Consider the following 18,406-nt stretch of genomic DNA (forward strand, 5'->3'; position numbering starts at 1 on the left):
ATCTTTTAAATGAGTTCCCAGGAAATTCTGATGCTGCTGGTTCCAGAACCACATTGTGGGAATGAATCTTTTAAAATAGCACTCAGAAAGCTAAGGCCCAGAGCCCCAATTTGGCCTGTCATCTGCTTTCTTTTCTGTTTTTTAAAACATTTATTCATTTTTGAGAGAGAGAGAGAGCAAGTGGGGGAGGGACAAAAAGAGAGGGAGACACAGAATCTGAAGCAGGCTCCAGGCTCTGAGCTGTCAGCTCAGAGCCCGACAAGGGGCTCAAACCCACAAGTGGTGAGATCATGACCTGAGCTGAAGCTGGGTCCTTAAACGACTGACCCACCCAGGCACCCTGATATCCATATAATTTTTTACTTATTTTTTTCTAGCTGCTTACAAAAACTGTTAAAATGATCAGCATTCTAATTTTAAAAGCACACAAAGGGTTTAAACAGTGATTCATTATTCTAATGACTCTTTTTATAAAAGTATATTGTATGTTTCCACTCCCAGGAATAAATTCACCTTTTTTTTTTCTATTTTGCTCTTTATTAAAGACCTCATCTCTTCTGTCAATAGTGTTTACTCAAAAGTAATACAATGCAAAGGAAGGGAGAAAACTTTGGGGGATGTTTAGAAGCAGATACAGGTGTGAAGGAATGGGAAGAATCCCAGAGGACCCCAAAGTGTTGAGAGGTACCCTTCCCAACATTGATAACATGTTGGTCTCTATTTTGATTCTAGAATGAAAAGAAACTGTACGCAATTGGGGAAGAAGTTGAAATGTCATGCCTGTCTGGGTTCAGAACTGTTGGATACCAGTACTTCCGATGCTTACCAGACAGGACCTGGAAGCAGGGAGACGTGGAGTGCCATAGTGAGCCCTGGCCAAACTTTTTTCATGACTGCCCTCAAGAATGAATGTGCCCCCCTTCCTACACTGTTGGTGGGAATGTAAACTGGTGCAGCCGCTCTGGAAAACAGTGTGGAGGTTCCTCAAAAAACTATCCATAGAACTCCCTTATGACCCAGCAATAGCACTGCTAGGGATTTACCCAAGGCATACAGAAGTGCTGATACATAGGAGCACATGTATCCCAATGTTCATAGCGGCATTGTCAACAATAGCCAAAACATGGAAAGAGCCTAAATGTCCATCACCTGATGAGTGGATCAAAAAGATATGGTATATATATACAATGGAGTATTACATGGCAATAAGAAAGAATGAAATATGGCCATTTGTAGGAAAGTGGATGGACCTTGAGGGTGTCATGCTAAGCGAAATAAGCCAGGCAGAGAAGGACAGATACCATATGTTTGCACTCATAGGTCTAACAGGAGACCAGGAGAAACCTAATGGAGGACCAGGGGGAGGGGAAGAGGGAAAGAGAGTTGGGGAGAGAGAGGGACGCAAAACTTAAGACACTATTGAATACTGAAAATGAACTGAGGGTTGAAGGGGGAGGGGGGAAAAGAGGTGGTGGTGATGGAGGAGGGCACTTGGGAAGAGCACTGGGTGTTGTATGGAAACTAATTTGACAATAAACTACTTAAAAAAAAAAGAAACCAAAGCAAAAAAAGAATGAATGTGCCCCACATAACTAGAGCAGAGTCACACCCTGAGATCAGTACATCATACTATTTTTTTTTAGTAACTCTGGTGAAAAGGTTTAGTGAAGCAGAAAATAGGATTCATCTGCTAAAATTCCATTTCAAAATATCTTGATATTTCAGTTCTCGTGCCCCTGCGTGTTAGCCTCATAGACTCAGGACTACCAAGCATGTGCTTGCAAAGAAATCCAGAAAGTCCTCTAACTACATCTAACCACAGACATCTGCCTTGCACCAAGCAGAATTGAGACTAGTATCAATTAGAATGTCTGCCTCTGTGCCATACACAATGTGGTGACTCGCTTTTGGGAGAACCTGCTACGGCAAAGAGCAGGGGGAAATCTATTCTGAAAGGAAAAAGTCGCAGTAATGTAATGAGAATTGGAAGTTTCTGGAACCACTTCCTAGCAAAGGTACCTCAATAATGGAACTAACAGGAGTGGTTCTAAAACAGTGGTGGGGCCTCTCAGGCAAAACCTGGATCCTCCACCCACCCCCACCCCCCAGCTTTCTGATCAAAACATGGCATTAAAGCAGCACCAATGCAGTACATCACATTAAAATCTCCTCTTGCTTGCATACTATCTGCTTACATTTGTTGCATACTCTGCTCCACTAAGCACATCTGAAATGTTTCTCTGCCTGCAGGGACGCAGTGCCTCAAGCCAGTTGTGCAGGAAGTTCTGACGATCTCACCATTTCAGAGATTATATAGAATTGGTGAATCCATTGAGCTAACCTGCCCCAAAGGCTTTGTCGTTGCTGGGCCATCGCGGCACACATGCAGCGGGGATTCCTGGACACCACCCATTTCAAACTCAGTCACCTGTGAAAAAGGTGAGTAGCACTCAGGGTTCTAGGGTCTGCTGAGATGGTGCTGTCCAAAACTGGTGGTGTAGCATCCACAGTGGTGCTATTTCTTGAGGGTGTTTTGGGAGGAGAAAGCAGAAGTTTCTGCTGAAGGGCTAGGTTTTATATTTCAATCTCAGTCATCTGCCATGATGAGATCAGGCAGCAAATAAGAAGTTATTGGTCAAGTAGATATCTTCAAATTTTAGAAAGCAAGGTCAATTTTCTTTTCCAATACAATGCTTCAATATTTTGAGGGAGTGCAAGTTCTGTCATCTAACAAAATCAGAATGAATGGTAAACTGAAAATTTGGTTAAAGTGGAGAGCCATAGAAAAGTAGTGCACACTGCTTTTTAGTTACCTAAGCATTTTATTTTAACTGAAAACACAGAAATGCACCATTATCTGCCCATTTTCCAACATAGGACCAAGCTCTTCTTTTCCTTTTCTTTTCTTTTTTGGAATGGTTATTTATTCTTGAGAGAAAGAGACCAAGCATGAGCGGGGTGCGGGTGGGGGTGGACAGAGAGAGAGAGGGAGACAAAGACTCTGAAGCAGCTCCAGGCCCTGAGCTGTGTGCACACAAACTCAGTCTGTGTGGGACTCAAACTCAGGAACCCTGAGAGTCTCAACTGACTGAGCCGCCCAGGCACCCCGCCCCCAAGCTCTTACTTCCTAAAGAGTCTTCAGATTTGAGTTCTAAGACTTCTTCCTCAAATAAAGCAGATACATAATTCGTTTTCTATATTATCCCATATCAGTTCCTCTAAAACAGTGTTTAATTCCGGGGGGGGGGGGGCAGTTCCTTAAACAAACACCTCTGGTTAGGTTCCTTCCCCCAGTTCTGAGGTCACTGAGCTGGGGACGACCTAGTATTTGGTGTTTGTTTAACTTCTCTTCTAGCTAACCCAAACGCATGCAGAGTTGAGAACTGTTGTTTTGAAAAGAAGTAAAACGTTAAAGTCACTTTCCAAACAAATTGACTAGAGAATGCTTTTAAACATATATGTATTATATAAATTATATATGTGAAATATATAAATTTCATAATCTTTTACAGTAGTCTCATCCCCGGTTAACTCAAAGCAAAACTTTTGCAAATCACTTTTAATTGTTCAAAATTCTCAACTTTTTATACAAAAAGAAATTAGTCAACTTACACAATTACAATAACAACCGGGCCAAATGGATTTGGAAGCAAACAACGTTGATAAGCCTGTGGCGGCAGAAGTTTGAGGCTATGGAAGAGAGTGTTGCCAAAAGAGATGGCAAGAGGCGCTCGGTCTCTTGGTCTCTGGGGAAGAAAGAATTCAAGGACAGAACAGACACCACACGTGGTTGAGCCGTGCAAGTAGGAATGTTTATTAAAACAAAAGGACACGTTTAGAGGAAGATCGGGGAGGCTCCAGGGAGCAACCTCCCTGAATTTCTTCTGTTTATGAGCTTTTATTGTATTTTGAGTAATTAGGGGAGGAATATTCATTGAGGTAAGCAGCCTGCTTTTTTCCAGGATTCCAGGTACCATCCCTTTCCTTTTTTTAATTGGATGGCTCACAACTGTCTTGGTGATTTTAGGGGCGGGGACTTTTCAGACCGGCAATGCAAATGATATTATAATGAGGGAAATGTCTCCGGAGACAGATAGCTGTTGGCCAGGGATTTTCCTACTGCAACAGGTGGCCTCACCCCCCTTTAATGCCTAAGGGGTGCCTTTCTGCATTGTCCCTCCTCATTGCTGTCTAACTGCCTACTCTAACAAGAGGAGCCCATAAACCTGGAAGTCCAGACACTACCATGGAGGCACTGGGGCATGTAGCCTGGCAAGCCAGTTATTCAGAAGGCAGTTAAGGGCGTCTACTAATTCATATCCTCCAAATTTTTCAACTGTCCAAATAATGTCTCACTTTATTCAGAGGATCCCTGGAGATATATGTGAGATCAGCTAGGATTAGGCCCATTTTGTTTATATAAAAGCAGAAGGTAGAGAGATACTAAATTAAACCAGAGGTCAGACAGTTTGAGTCAACAAGAATTGAGCAAGAGCTGAACTCATTCCCCAAACTCTTTGCCGTGTGGCCTTCTTTATCCTCTTCCAGGCTATTATAATGCATGATCTTTTTGCCAATGTTGTTGGAGAGAACACGCACGAGATAGGATATTTATTTGCTTTAGCTAGATATAGAACATTCATTCTCTCTCAGATTAGATTATCATCTCAATTTCTTTTCCAAACACAGAGTCATGGGTATGCAGGTGTGAAAAGAGGAAAAGCTAACTTATTAAATAACCTGACAACTATTGATAAAGAAATATGGAGGGACACCTAAGGGACTCAGTCGGTTGAAGGTCTGACTCTTGATTTCAGCTCAGGTCCTTATCTCAGTGTTGTGAGATGGAGCCCTATTTTGCCCTCTGCGCTCACAACACAGGTCCTACTTGGGATTCTCTCTTGCTCTGCCCCTCCCCTGCTCAGTCCCTCTCTCCCTCTCTCAAAATAAATAATTAAATTTAAAAGAAAGAGAGAGAGAGAGAAATCTTGGAAATTTGTGAGAACTTGAGGTTGATATTATGGCTTGATTTCACGTGACTCCTGATCATATATATCAGAGGGAACCACAGGTTTCAGAAGGTTAAGATCCTCTGGGTATCTTACATAGCATCTTCTCTATACAAACAACAGTACCGTACACATACTCACACACACACACACATACCCATGACTCTGTGTTTGGAAAAGAAATTGAGATTATAATCTAATCTGAGAGAAAATGAAATGTTCTACATCTAGCTAAAGTAAATAAATATCCTATTTCATGCATTTTCCCTCCAACAACATTGGCAAAAAGATCAATGAGGGAAGTCAGAAAGAGGGAAAAACTCATCAATAAAACTGAGCACTCTTTCTTCTCAATGTGTGGAAAGCTGTGAGATAAAAAGGCTTTCAGGCCATCCCCAGTTAGGAAAAGATTTTTAACTCTTTCAACGTGAAAAAGAATTTTGCTTCCTGAGGAAATGACATGGTGCATGCCTTCACAGTTACTTTTTCTTCTGAGAAATTGACACCTCTGAAAGTTCCCCGTGACCTTAGCACTCCAAAGATCACACATAGTGTTCTCATTTCCACGTCATTAACAAACTGCCAGGCGGTGTGGGCAGCTGAGAGTCAGTTCTGACTTCAACATGCCACACTGAGGGAGCAAAGACTCCTTGCCTGTGATCAATGACAATCTCAAATCAATAATGGCAAATACTTAGAAGTTGATTCTCTTTGGAAACAATGTATAGCTTGGTCTCCTTCCTGGACCTAAGGGTGGCTTTATTTACAAAGGGCAAAAAGGTATAGCTCTACAACAAAGCAAAGGAAAACATCCCATCTCAATGGAATGCTTAATATCTGAGGCCTTACCAGCTGCTGTAGGTCTCCATGTTCATGAAAGTTAACGTCCAAATTTCATCACACATTCCTGACAGAGGATGATCATAGGAAGTAGAAATAGCAAAGAAGAAAACCTACCAATTTTTAAAATCTCTTTTCCCTCTAACATAAACCTCTTTCCTTACCAAACCTTCCACCTGGTAGGTTAAAAGGGAACGATAGTAAGGGAACCCTGGGTGGCTTAGTCGGTTAAGTATCTACTTTTGATATTGTCTCAGGTCATGATCTCAAGTTAGGCTCCATGCTAGACCTGGAGCCTGCTTAGGATTCTCTCTCTCTCTCTCTCTCTCTCTCTCTCTCTCTCTCTCTCTCTCTCTCTCTCTTTCTCACTGCCTTTCCCTGCTCACACATTCTCTCCCTCTCAAAATAAATAAACATTTAAAAAAATAAAACACCCTTGAGCTTGGTCTCCTGTTCTGCCCTCTAACGTGGCAGGATATCTAGATAGAGCTGCCTACTGCCATCCTTTAACAATCACTTGCTTCCAGAAGCCATTGTGGTTCTGCGGATGTCTGATTAGATTCAGTCCTGGGAAGTTTGTCTCACACAATAGGCTTCAATAATTCCCCAAAGAATAATAACAAATTTAAATCATTAGCACAGACTTCTCCACTGAGTTAAAACCCAAATAGCCACATTTTTATGCATCTGTTTTGATCTAGGTGTTTGAGTGACGTAAAGACACCATAAATTTAACATATGCAAAGAGAAACTCTGAGTCATTACCCTCCCCTCCTTAAAATTAAGCATCTTATAATATTTCCTATTACAGTGAAGGCACCAATGTCTATTATCTAATGCGACCTGAAATCCTATAAACCATACTTTGCCGCTCTCATAACTTACCCACGAGATGCAATTCTATCCATCTAACCTGCTAAATGTGTCACAAGTTTATCTACTTCTCTCCATTTCCAACTCAACATTTTGGTCCAAATTAGCATCCTCTTTCACCTGCTGTGCTGTAACAACCTCACAGATTGTCTACCCTTAGCCTTCTTGGCCACCACATCTCTTCACATCTGTTCTCCACATGGAGGCCAGAATTCATTTCTTCTTCAGAATTCAGACCTGAGTTTGTCATATGACCCATGGCTTATAACCACCAAAGACTTTTCATTATTTATAAAAAGGCAAAAATCTTCCAAAAGCTCTATAAGACTCTCTGCACAGCCTGGCACACACTCACTTCTCTGGCCTCGTCTTGTTCCTTGCTCTTGTTTTTCTGTATTTAAACCATGTTGGCCTTTTTTCAGTTCCAGGAAAATCACATGCTGTCTCTCTTTTTAGAATTCCCATGCCTGATGTTTCCTTTGCTGTGAACACTTTCCCTTTCTTCTTCCCATTTTGCCATTCTTAACCTTCCTTGCTATGTCAATTTTCTGGATTCTATACTTTCTCTTTAATAGCACTAATAACATGAGCAATTCTATTTGTATTGGTGTGTTTGATTCATGTCACTCTGCCCTCCCTCACAAACCTATAAGCTCTTTGAGCCTAGAATGTGGGTGAAATTTTACCCAGTCCACTATTTCCAGAACATAACACAGTGCTGAGAATATCATAGTGGCCCAGTCAATACTTGAAGAACAAACGAACAGAAATTTCACCAATTCCATTTTCTTTCAGTTCTCTGAACTTAACAGCAATTTTTGGTTGGAAAATGACTGCTCTTGAGAGCTAGAAAGGACCTTTCAGATGGAATATTTCATGACAACATATTTGTAAAAGGCAAAGTGAATGCTCTAACTACAGATAAATGAGAACTCTTCACCACGGCTTTTTCTTTTTTTTTTTAATGTTCGTGAAATTTTATCTTCCTTTTTTAAATAGTTTATTGCCAAGTTGGTTTCCATATAACACCCAGTGCTCTTCCCCACAAGTGCCCTCCTCCATGACCATCACCTGCCTTCCCCTTCCCCCCTCCTTCTTCAGCCTTCAGTTTGTTTTCAGTATTCAAGAGTCTCTCATGATTTGCCTCCCTCCCTCTCCCTAACTCTTTTCCCCCCACTTCCCCTTCCCATGGTCCCTTGTTAAGTTTCTCCTGTTAGACCTATGAGTGAAAACATATGGTATCTGTCCTTCTCTGCCTGACTTATTTCACTTAGCATGACACCCTCAAGGTCCATCCACTTTGCTACAAATGGCCAGATTTTATTCTTTCTCATTGCCATGTAGTACTCCATTGTGTATATCTTCTTTATCCATTCACCAGTTGATGGACATTTAGGCTCTTTCCATGATTTGGTTATTGTGGACAGTGCTGCTATGAACATTGGGGTACATGTGCTCCTATGTATCAGCACTTCTGTATCCCTTGGGTAAATCCCTAGCAGTGCTATTGCTGGGTCATAGGGGAGTTCTATAGTTAATTTTCTGAGGAAACTTCACACTGTTTTCCAGAGCGGCTGCACCAGTTTACATTCCCACCAACAGTGTAAGAGGGTGCCCATCTCTCCACATCCTCACCAGCATCTGTAGTCTCTTGATTTGTTCATTTTAGCCACTCTGACCAGTGTGAGGTGGTATCTCAGTTCACCACTGCTTTTTCTACTAAATCCAAATGAACATTATGCTGTACACTGTTCTTTACCCCTTTTCTTTTGTTTCAGATGTTTTGACAAAATTACAGGGCCATTGTCAACCAGGACAAAAGCAGTTGGGATCTGAATGCATTTGCATGTCCCCAGAAGAAGACTGCAGGTGAGAGATACTCTGTGGACTGTATTTGGAAATTGGGAAAACCAGTCTCGTGTAACCAGTTTGATAGAGGAGCTGAGCTTCTTGAAGCACAAACATGAAACATATTAATTTTTCACATAACTGATACCCCCTGTGCTCTATTGATTTCTTCCCCACTGGGTAGCAAGCTTTCTTAATTATCTCTCAGCCCCATTCCCTAAGTCTCCATGACATTTGTTTATTCAGACAGTTTTAGTTTTGTTTATGAAGACTTATTCCTGTCCATTATTGGTTTCAGACTCAACTGTCTCAAAGCCTTCCTCTTCCCCCTAAGCATAGGGTAAGGTTTTGACTCCAAAAGCTTAGAATAGAAAAAGTGGTATGAACATGGACTTCACGCATATATACACCCCTTTGTCAGTTTATTTTTCATACTGGCATAGAGAGCATGAAGAAAAAAGAATGATACATCCCCCTGTGACTGTCATGACTAGATATCTGTCTCCTCTTTGTTGTTACAACTGCCTTTTCTTTTCTTTTCTTTTTTAAGTAATCTCTACACTCAATGCAGGGCTCAAACTCACAATCCTGAGGTCAGGGGTTGCATGCTATATGGACTCAGACAGCCAGGTACCCCTAACTGCCTTTTCTTTAAATGAACAAACTGAGGAGAGTTGAGAGAGCTTCTTTTTTTTTTAATGTTTAGTTTGAGAGAGTGTCTGTGAAAGGGGGAAGGGCAGAGGGAGAGAGACAAAGAGAGAGAGAGCTTGAACCCATGAACCATCAGATCATAACCTAAGCCAAAGTCAGGCATTTACCTGACTGAGCCACCCAGGCGCCCCAAGGGTCCTTCTTAATTTAAGGGCTACTTTCAGTTGACTTTAATTCAAAACAGCATTAACTAAAGATAAAATTTTCTTTATATCACAAAATAAATGCAAAGGTTGCCAATCTAGGGCTCATACAGTGACTCCCTCGTTGCAGATAGGACCGTGGCTCATTCCTGTTCTTGTTCTGATATCCTTAAGTTATATCGTGGTCCAAGATTGCTGTGCAGGAGCGGGAAGGGAGAAGACCAAAAATGGACATTTTCTCTGTTTTTAAGGAGAATTCTTGGAAGACCTGCCACTCACTTCCATCTCATTAACATTTGCTTATTCATATGGCCACTGTACCTTTGACTGGATGCACAGGCATTTTGAATAAGGTTGGAATTCTATTACCAAGGAGAAGAAAGACTGAACATTGGGATTGGAAGCCAATAGACTGTGCCCAGTTGTTATGCTTCACCTTGAACACCAATTAGCTCTCTTGTTCTCTGTGGTGCAGATGAATAAACAAACACTAATGGAGACTTTATTTATTTAGGAACATTATAGGACCTTTTCCTGTATAATACCACACACATAATTTGGCCCAGGGGAGGTCTTATATACTCCCCCCTTCACCAAAAGGGGTCCATTATGTAGCTTCTTGAGTCTGGAGTCCTCTCATCCAAGAGATGGCCTTCTGGGTAGTACTTGCAACATTCATATTGCCCATTTAATACTGAAGAAACTTCTTTCTTTATCTTTGCAATACCAAGTCATGAGAATGCAGACCATCCTCTGGAACTCTCTGAAGTTTAGCTCTTGCCTACCTTTCTAGACTCTTTCTGTAGTCCTCAGTTCTCTTCTAGACAGCATCGAAGGTGTATATGGGAGCAGCTGGCCCTGCAGCTTAAGCTCTCTGACCCCCAGGAGCAGCCTTTTCTTCTCAGCTCCAGTTTCTAGACAAAATCTTACACACTGATGCCCTGAGTGTCAACTTGAAAATTGACATCAGAGAAGAAACTCAAGTTTAGAGTAAACCAGCTCTTGTCCTCTCAACAAAAGGAGGACTGTGGCCGCTGACTACATCTTAGGAGCAAGACCTATCATCTACTTAGGAAGATTAAGCAAGTTGCCCAGGGAATGACATAAAAGCTCATACGCTTAATCACAGTATACAAACACACGTGTAAAGCTAGGTAATGATATAAGACTCTGGTGCTGCAATTAATGAGTGTTATAGAGTTCTGAAGAGATCCAGACTACATGGGCTAGGTTGATCAGGGTTACCTTCAAAGTGCAGTCAGGAATTAAACTGGACACAGATAGGCGTAGAAGAGAGACAGTGCAATGCTGATTGAGCAATGCATCAGATGCCTGCAAAGGAAAAGTAATCTTATAATTTTAGAAAATAATCAATACAATTGCCAGGTAATATGGGTTAAGAAAGAAAGGAAAATACTTCCAGAAAGGAAAGTTAATTGGAGTCAAATTATGAAGGATCTTGATTTCCAGAATTTAAGGATTCAGACATTGATTTGTATACAGTTGGGAGTAACACAAAGATTAGGCTGAAATTCGGCTAAGCATCCAACTTTGGCTCAGGTCATGATCTCACGGTTTGTGAGTTTAAGCCCTGTGTCGGTCTCTGTACTGACAGCTCAGAGCCTGGAGCCTGCTTCAGATTCTGGGTCTCCCTGTCTCTCTGCCCTTCTCTTGCTCATGATCTGTCTCTCTCAAAAAGAAATAAACATTTAAAACGTTTTTTAAAAGATGAAATTCTAGGGGGGCTTGGGTGGCTTAGTCGGTTACATGTCTGACTTTGGCTCAGGTCATGATCTCACCGTTCATGAGTTTGAGCCCCTGCGTCGGGCTCTGTGCTGACAGATCAAAGCCTAGAGTCTGCTTCGGAGTCTGTGTCTCCCTCTCCCTGCCCCTCCCCTGCTCATACTCTCTCTCTCTCTCTCTCTCTCTCTCTCTCTCTCTCTCTCTCCAAATAAATAAAACATTAAAAGAAATTTAAACAAAAAGATGAAATTCTAGAAAGATGAATCCTCCCAAAGCATACAAAATGAAATGAGGAACTGAAAGAGGAGAAGCTGGGAGCCCGGGGGGGTCAGGAGGGGTGTGAGAAACCTGGATGTCAAGTTTGCATATTGTATTGGCTACATGCCATCTCCTTTTTTTCTAGTCTTCATATATAAATGCTTGCTTTCCTCTCTTGGGCAGCCATTATTCAGAAGATCTCTGTGTGTTTGATGAAGACACCAACGATTACTTTACTTCACCTGCTTGTACGTTTTTGGCCGAGAAATGTTTAAATAATCAGAAACTCCATTTTCTACATATTGGTTCCTGCCAGGAAGGTCCACAGTTAGAATGGGGTCTTGAAAGAACAAGACTCTCATCCAATAGCACAAGGAAAGAATCCTGTGGCTATGACACCTGCTATGACTGGGAAAAATGTTCAGGTAAAGCCCTGGTGGTGGCCGCTCACTAGAGATGCTCTCTCTCAAACTTCATCTCAACTCGTTGATCTTAGGTGCATTTATATACTCTTTCTAAACAAAAAAACAAAAACAAACAAAAAAACCTTAATTAAAAATAATTTCTTTACACTAAAAAATTTTATTAAATTATAAAATTATAATGTATATTTATATTAAAATATAACCTGCTCACTATTAGAAATAACTACGTTAGTAGTTTTAGTGTTAATCTTCCTGATTATTGTTCTATGCACATACAATTATATATGCATATATGCATACAAGTTTATTTTTTTTTTAATTTTGAGAGAGAGAGAGAGACAGAGCAAGCAGGGAAGGGGCAGAGAGAGAAGGAGAAAGAATCCCAAGCAGGCTTCGCACTGTCAGTGGAGTCTGCTTGGGATTCTGTCTCCTTCTCTCTCAAAATTGTCTAAATTTTCCTAGCATTTGGAACTGGCTAGAACAACATTGCTAGAGCCTAGAGCCTAGACTGAGTTCCTCATGGATACCAGTTGCCAGAAACATCTTCAAATTTTTTTAAGTCCTCCTGCAGTGCGTGGGACTAGTCAAGGCTGGCAGTGTTAATCAGGCAGGACGCTCTGAGCCCAGACGGGGATTTCTCATGGGCTTAGGCACTGTTTGTCCCTGGTGGAATATTCTCTGACCTTCTGCTGCTTCCCTCACCATGCATGGAGTCAATCAGATGCTCCAAGGTGCTCTGAGACTCATGCCTGCAGTCATCCATGACTCTGAGCCAGACTCTCATTCCCAGAAAGCAGCCTGCAAGCCACGAGCAAGCAGGGTATTTGCCAGGGTTGCTTGAGATTGGCCTGCTAGGTATGGTGCTAACACTCTAATTCAGAGTAACTGTAATTGTTTATAAAGAGAGGCATCCCATAAAAAGTTTTCCCCAGGGCCTTCCTCATATACACGGGTAGTCCTAATTATATTACTGTTTTTAAGTATCATACTTTACATCTTTTTTTTATTTTGCTGTTTTTCACTTAATATATCATGAAAATATTTTCATGTCATCATATATTATTCTGTGACATAATTTTCAATGTCTGCAAAAGCCCATGTGGACATTCTGTAATTTATTTAACCAATTTTCTGGTAAGTGTTTAGATTTTTCCCAGTATTTTGCTATTATAAACAGTGCTGTGATAGACAAATCATTCACAGATAAATCTATAATCTAAGATTATTTCCCCAAGACATACCTTAGAATGATATTTCTTGGTAAACATTATTTTCACATATAAAGTCTTTGTTGGTACAGTATATTAACTTGCTTTCCAGAAGTGTTTTTACCATATTATATTCCTATCTGCAATGTATAATAAAGCTTACCATCCATACCTCCACCAAACCTTGGAGTTACTACTTCTTTATTTTTCTGCCATTTTGATGCTTAAGAAGTGGCATTGCATTTCTATTTTCTGTAAGCAAATTGGCTTTTGGCATTTTTGTTTGTGAATTGGAAGCAGAAACTTCACAGCAGTGAGTACATTTTCTCTAAGATGAAGTTTGACCCTGAAACAGTTCAACTAAACTTCATAGAATACATAAATATGGGCAGAAGATTAGGATTTAGCAGAACTCAGGTACGCAGCCAGATTTCCCTTGTGACACATCTTCAAAGAACTATCTTCTAATGAGACATAAAGTATATATGGAAACTTGTTGAATTGTTGCATTAAATTTTTGTTAAACCCACTTTACCTTTGCAAAAATAAACACAGAAACCTTATTGTTCCCCTTGGCTCTTCAGTTCAGTCCTGGAAAAAGAGAGAGGTCTTATTACCCAAATCTACTTCCTTCCTGATCCACTTAAATCTGATTATGAAGATCCAGCTCACCTGGGAGGTGGCAGGATTGAATTCATGACAGAGGGTAGACACAGGTGACATAGTTCATAGGCCATCTGATGGTGGCCACTCAGGAGGTCAATGTCTGAGGCTTCTGACCTTTGTCTCATATGGCAAGTCCACATAAGAAACAGCATGCCAGAGCCTGATATATATATTCCCCAGTTCTGATTAGTATTAAATCACCTTGTAGCTAAATACTACTATTAGTTTTTAACTACCACACCAACACCATTATCCAACTGACATCTCTCTCAGAAATAATAACTTGTAGTAGATCAGGTATTTTGGGATGTGTTTAGTGTTAGCTTCCATCTTTCCATATTTATCACAGAGAAAAGATCTTCACGGAACTCCATATTGCAATAATTTTTTTGTTGTTTTTCCACAAAGAATTCATTTCAAATATGTCTGAGTAACAAATAATCTCTGGCTTACAATTTCATCAAAATTCATCTTTACTGTTAGATCTCTGCTGTACAGATATCTAAATCCACAGCCTTCAGGAGTCTACATTTGTCTAAACAAGAACACTAAAAAGTTTGAATACTTAACCAATCTTGCTCAGTGACCAGAATGTCTTGGCGCAGTCAAACTAATACATCAACACTTTGTAATTAGACATTTTGGTCATTTAAAATATTCTTTGAACCTGCACACAATCAGAATACTGAAAGCATTTCCCCCTAAAGATAAGGTCTACCTGTGCCGGTCTTCTCTAATTGGTGAGCAAAAGTCAATGTCACAGAGAATTCTGCTCAGTCGCACTATAGAATAGCATCAATGTACAAACCTCAGCATCCTCTTCAAAGAGAAAGCTACAAATGTATTTTATACCCAACCCACGCATGGCAAGTTGGGATATTATTAATTTTGAGTTGAACTGAATGTCTCCTTGGTTAAACTGTGTAATTGATACATTGTGTACCTTGCTCCTCTTTTCCTTCTCTATCTAAAATGAAATAGAAAAAGTTTAAAAATGGAACTTCAAAGTAACATAAAGTTCCCTTTAAAAGTTAGAACACAAATGGCTTCTTAAGGAGCCTATTTTTATGCACATTGGACATTTTGCCTAAATTTCAAATATATCCATCGTCAATAAATAGAAGGGGGAAATTGATTCAGCACACGTTTAGTATCCAAGGTATGGAAGTCACTGTATAAAATATGAAAAGTACTCTAAAGGTAAATGAGCTTTGTATCTTCAAATTGTTCGTGGTACTTGGGGGAACTTTTCATGATAATTGGATGAATAACTTTGATGCCAGCCAGCATGTAATAAGAACCATAAGAGAGAAAAGTCTGAGATGGTTTCATAAAGATGGTACCATGAGAATTGAGTGTTGGAGGACACTTTAGTGGAGGTGGCAGAAAGCGCCTGTTGGTGCTGGGAGTCTAAAAATGATCTTGCTAAGGGCATTTAAGCCACACCATACTAAAAGAATAGTGACCATGGCCTTTCCACAAGCCTGAGGAACTGATGTCTTCTCCAAAGTGGAACAGTCTCCTGCCTTCACTAAACCCTAATGTTAACAACAACTGGCAAGGTCTTCCACAACTAGACTCTTCTCTAGCTGGTTGACAGAGAGCTTACAAGGGAATGCATGATTTATCATGAAGTGTTTTCTACCAAAGATAGGATATCTATGTGCCTGAGTATCTCCCCAATCCTTTCCCTATCTTCTCCCATTGATTGAGACACATGGGGAAGAACTGATATCCACCTAAAAGAAGCTAATTCTTAATGATTTCATTGCTGATTATCAGTCTAACTCAGATATTTTGGCAGCGTGAGATATCCCCAATCTATCAAAATACTTGTTTTTGAATACTTATACCTACACCCCAAATTCAGAATTGAAATCAATTGATGAAGCAGATTGATCACCTCGTTAAGAGATAAGTGGGACATCTAGGTGAATGAGGTCTCAAACAAAGCACTTATAACTGTCGTGGGAGAAAGACATATATGAAAAGCTAACTCACAAGAAAGTGTAAAAATATCAGATATAGTACTAACAAATTTACACTACTGAAGTCTAGTCAGAACTTTAAAGCTTAGTTGCTGCGGGGGTAAGTGGCTATGAAATCCTTCAGGGAGGAGGTGAGGCCTGTAGAAACTGGGCATGTGAGAGAAAGTAGAAAAGACCACATCAGTGTAGCAAAAGGGGAGAGCATGGGCAAGAGGACAAAAACTAGAACACTGTTGAAGTCTGGTTTGGGAAGCAGAAGGGGATTTACTCTAAATGGAACTGAAAAAGCAGAAAAAACAATGATGCAAAAGGATTTTGAGGGCTAACTATAGAGGACCTTAAACTTTAAGACATGCATGTATAGAAATGAGCCTATATTCCCCCTTTACTCAAAATTTATTTAATATTCTTGTCTTTGGTAAGTTTATACCAAGAGATCGTTTTAAAACAAGCTCATGAATGCAAGATCTGTATGAATTATGCAGTGACTGGGTGGTTTTGAAACCAAGTCTCCTAAAAGAATCACCCACCTGGAAATATTATAGAAAGAAGTCAATAGCTATGGTATACTTATGTTAAAAAATTAAGACCAATGAGTCACTTATGATCTAAAACCTGCCTCTACCACTTACAGATTGTGGAACCATGGGCTGATCACTTAAGCTCTCTGAGCTTACTAACAAGTTTATCTGTAGAATTCGTTTGATAACATATTGTTCATATGTTTGTTTGAGAATTAAATGAAATAAAGCATGTAAAGCACTTGGCTTCTTATATGGTTTCATAGTACATTCTCAATAGACGTAGTACCAATGAGAAAATAACAGAAAGGACAGGCTGTAGACATTGTAGAAATGGATTGACAGGATATAGTGACTCATTAGATGTGGGCAGTGAGAAAGAGCGAGGCTTCAGAGACAGCCCAGCTCCTGAATCTTGCTGGCTGACTCCTGGATTCTAGTCTCTCACATCCAGATCGCTCCATTCGACCACAGGTGGGTCTTTTCGGCCATTGCCTTTGTTCCAGCTTTCTAATACATTGCCACTGAAGTACCTGCTGCTCTGGGGACAAATTAGTCAAAACCAAACCTTGAAGTCCTGTGATGAGTCACACTGTCTCCCTCTCATTTCAGCCGCCACTTCCAAATGTGTCTGCCTATTGCCTCCCCAGTGCTTCAAGGGCGGAAACCAACTCTACTGCATCAGAATGGGATCATCGATGAGTGAGAAAACCGTGAACATCTGTGAAGTAGGGGCTATAAGATGTGCCAACAGGAAATTGGAAATACTGTACCCTGGAAGGTGTTCAGCCTAAAACAATCACTGAATAACAGGTTTACTGCCCAAAAATAACCCCTACAAGAGGGCATTCTCCTACAAACAGCAGACTGTGTGCCCAGAAGTCACCGACATAAATTCTTTCATGTTACTTTCATATAATTATTCTCCATGCTTCTCCTGCCTTAGCCTTTCCTATCCAGTCCCAGCCCATGATGTTCTGTAGCATAGACCTCGGTAATAACTTTCACATCGATCCAATGAAGTCTTCTGTTCACACTGCACTAGAACAATGGGACTTCTGAGGACCATATGAAGCTTGTAGTAATAAGCATCCTTACAATAGAATTAAGAACAAAAACCATAATTGTCTTCAATGATTCAATAAACATAACCTACAACAACTCAACAACTTGTAAAACACATTCTTAGACTTCCCTTCATGCATTCATTCAACAAATAATGCTGAATGTCTACGATGTGACCCCATCCTGTTTAGGAGGCTGGGGGATCGGCAGTGAATAAAAGAGATAAAATCCCTTCCCTTCATGAGGCTCATGTTCGTGTGGAGGAAGATAAAAAAAATTAAATAAACATACATAATATATAGAATGTGTGGTGGGAATGGTGATAATTGCTATGGAAAAAATAATGGAAGGAAATGTGAGTCGCGTCCCCTTATGCAAGGAGACACTGCACACTAATAAGCATCACAGGGGGAGATGACTGGGAACAAGTGGAAATTGCCTTGTTTAAAGTAGTTTAAAAAAATTCCTGGGGTTCCATACTCTTAGGAAAAAAGACTCTTCTTACCTCAGCTAAAGTGCATCCCAAAGCTTTTAAGAAGTATGTGATGGATGGAAAATTATCAGAGAATTTTGAAGGAATAATTTTTAAGTTAAACTATATCCATGTAGACATCCATTTCTCAGAGAGGCGAGGGTGTCATTTTATTGGGAAAGAGGAATGTCTTTGGAAGAACAACTCTCAAATTTTGGTCTCAGAATCACCTGGAGTGTTTGTTAATACAGATGCCTACAACCCACCCCCAGGTTCTGGCTCAGGAGGTCTGGGGTGAGGCCGGAGAATTTCTAACTTTCCAGGTAGTACCGCTAATGATCACCGGGAAGGTCATATTTTGAAAACAGTTTAGAAATGGAGTCATCCAATAGCTCGTTCTGCTTGATTTACTAACTGATCTCCAAACGTTAGCCAGCCAATCTCCAAGCCCCTGCGTGGAAGGAGATTTCCTTCCTCTAAAACTCAACGGGATTCTCACCTAGTGGGAGGAGGCCATGAGCCACAGCCCCCTGCAGCACCCCCATTAGACCTTACACATTAGATGTCATTCCTCTTTTATCTCATTCATCAAAAGATGTTGGCAGCATCTAAAACATCTTGCAATACCAAAAGAAG

The 18,406-nt window shown here is 40.5% G+C and overlaps 1 protein-coding gene across 1 annotated transcript in view; it reads left to right on the forward strand.

Moving 5' to 3' along the window:
- Positions 1 to 17,530, forward strand: part of C6 (complement C6) — a 61,900-nt gene extending 44,370 nt beyond the window's left edge. Inside the window, exons 13-17 of the mRNA XM_029941497.1 lie at positions 733 to 865; positions 2,251 to 2,439; positions 8,501 to 8,591; positions 11,609 to 11,850; positions 16,846 to 17,530. Of these exons, the coding sequence (XP_029797357.1) occupies positions 733 to 865; positions 2,251 to 2,439; positions 8,501 to 8,591; positions 11,609 to 11,850; positions 16,846 to 17,027 (837 nt within the window). The 3' untranslated portion in view covers positions 17,028 to 17,530. The remainder of the gene's footprint in view (positions 1 to 732; positions 866 to 2,250; positions 2,440 to 8,500; positions 8,592 to 11,608; positions 11,851 to 16,845) is intronic.
- The last annotated feature ends 876 nt before the right edge of the window (positions 17,531 to 18,406 follow it).

This window comes from Suricata suricatta, chromosome 6, assembly GCF_006229205.1.
Source record: "Suricata suricatta isolate VVHF042 chromosome 6, meerkat_22Aug2017_6uvM2_HiC, whole genome shotgun sequence".
Classification (NCBI taxonomy): Eukaryota; Metazoa; Chordata; class Mammalia; order Carnivora; family Herpestidae; genus Suricata; species Suricata suricatta.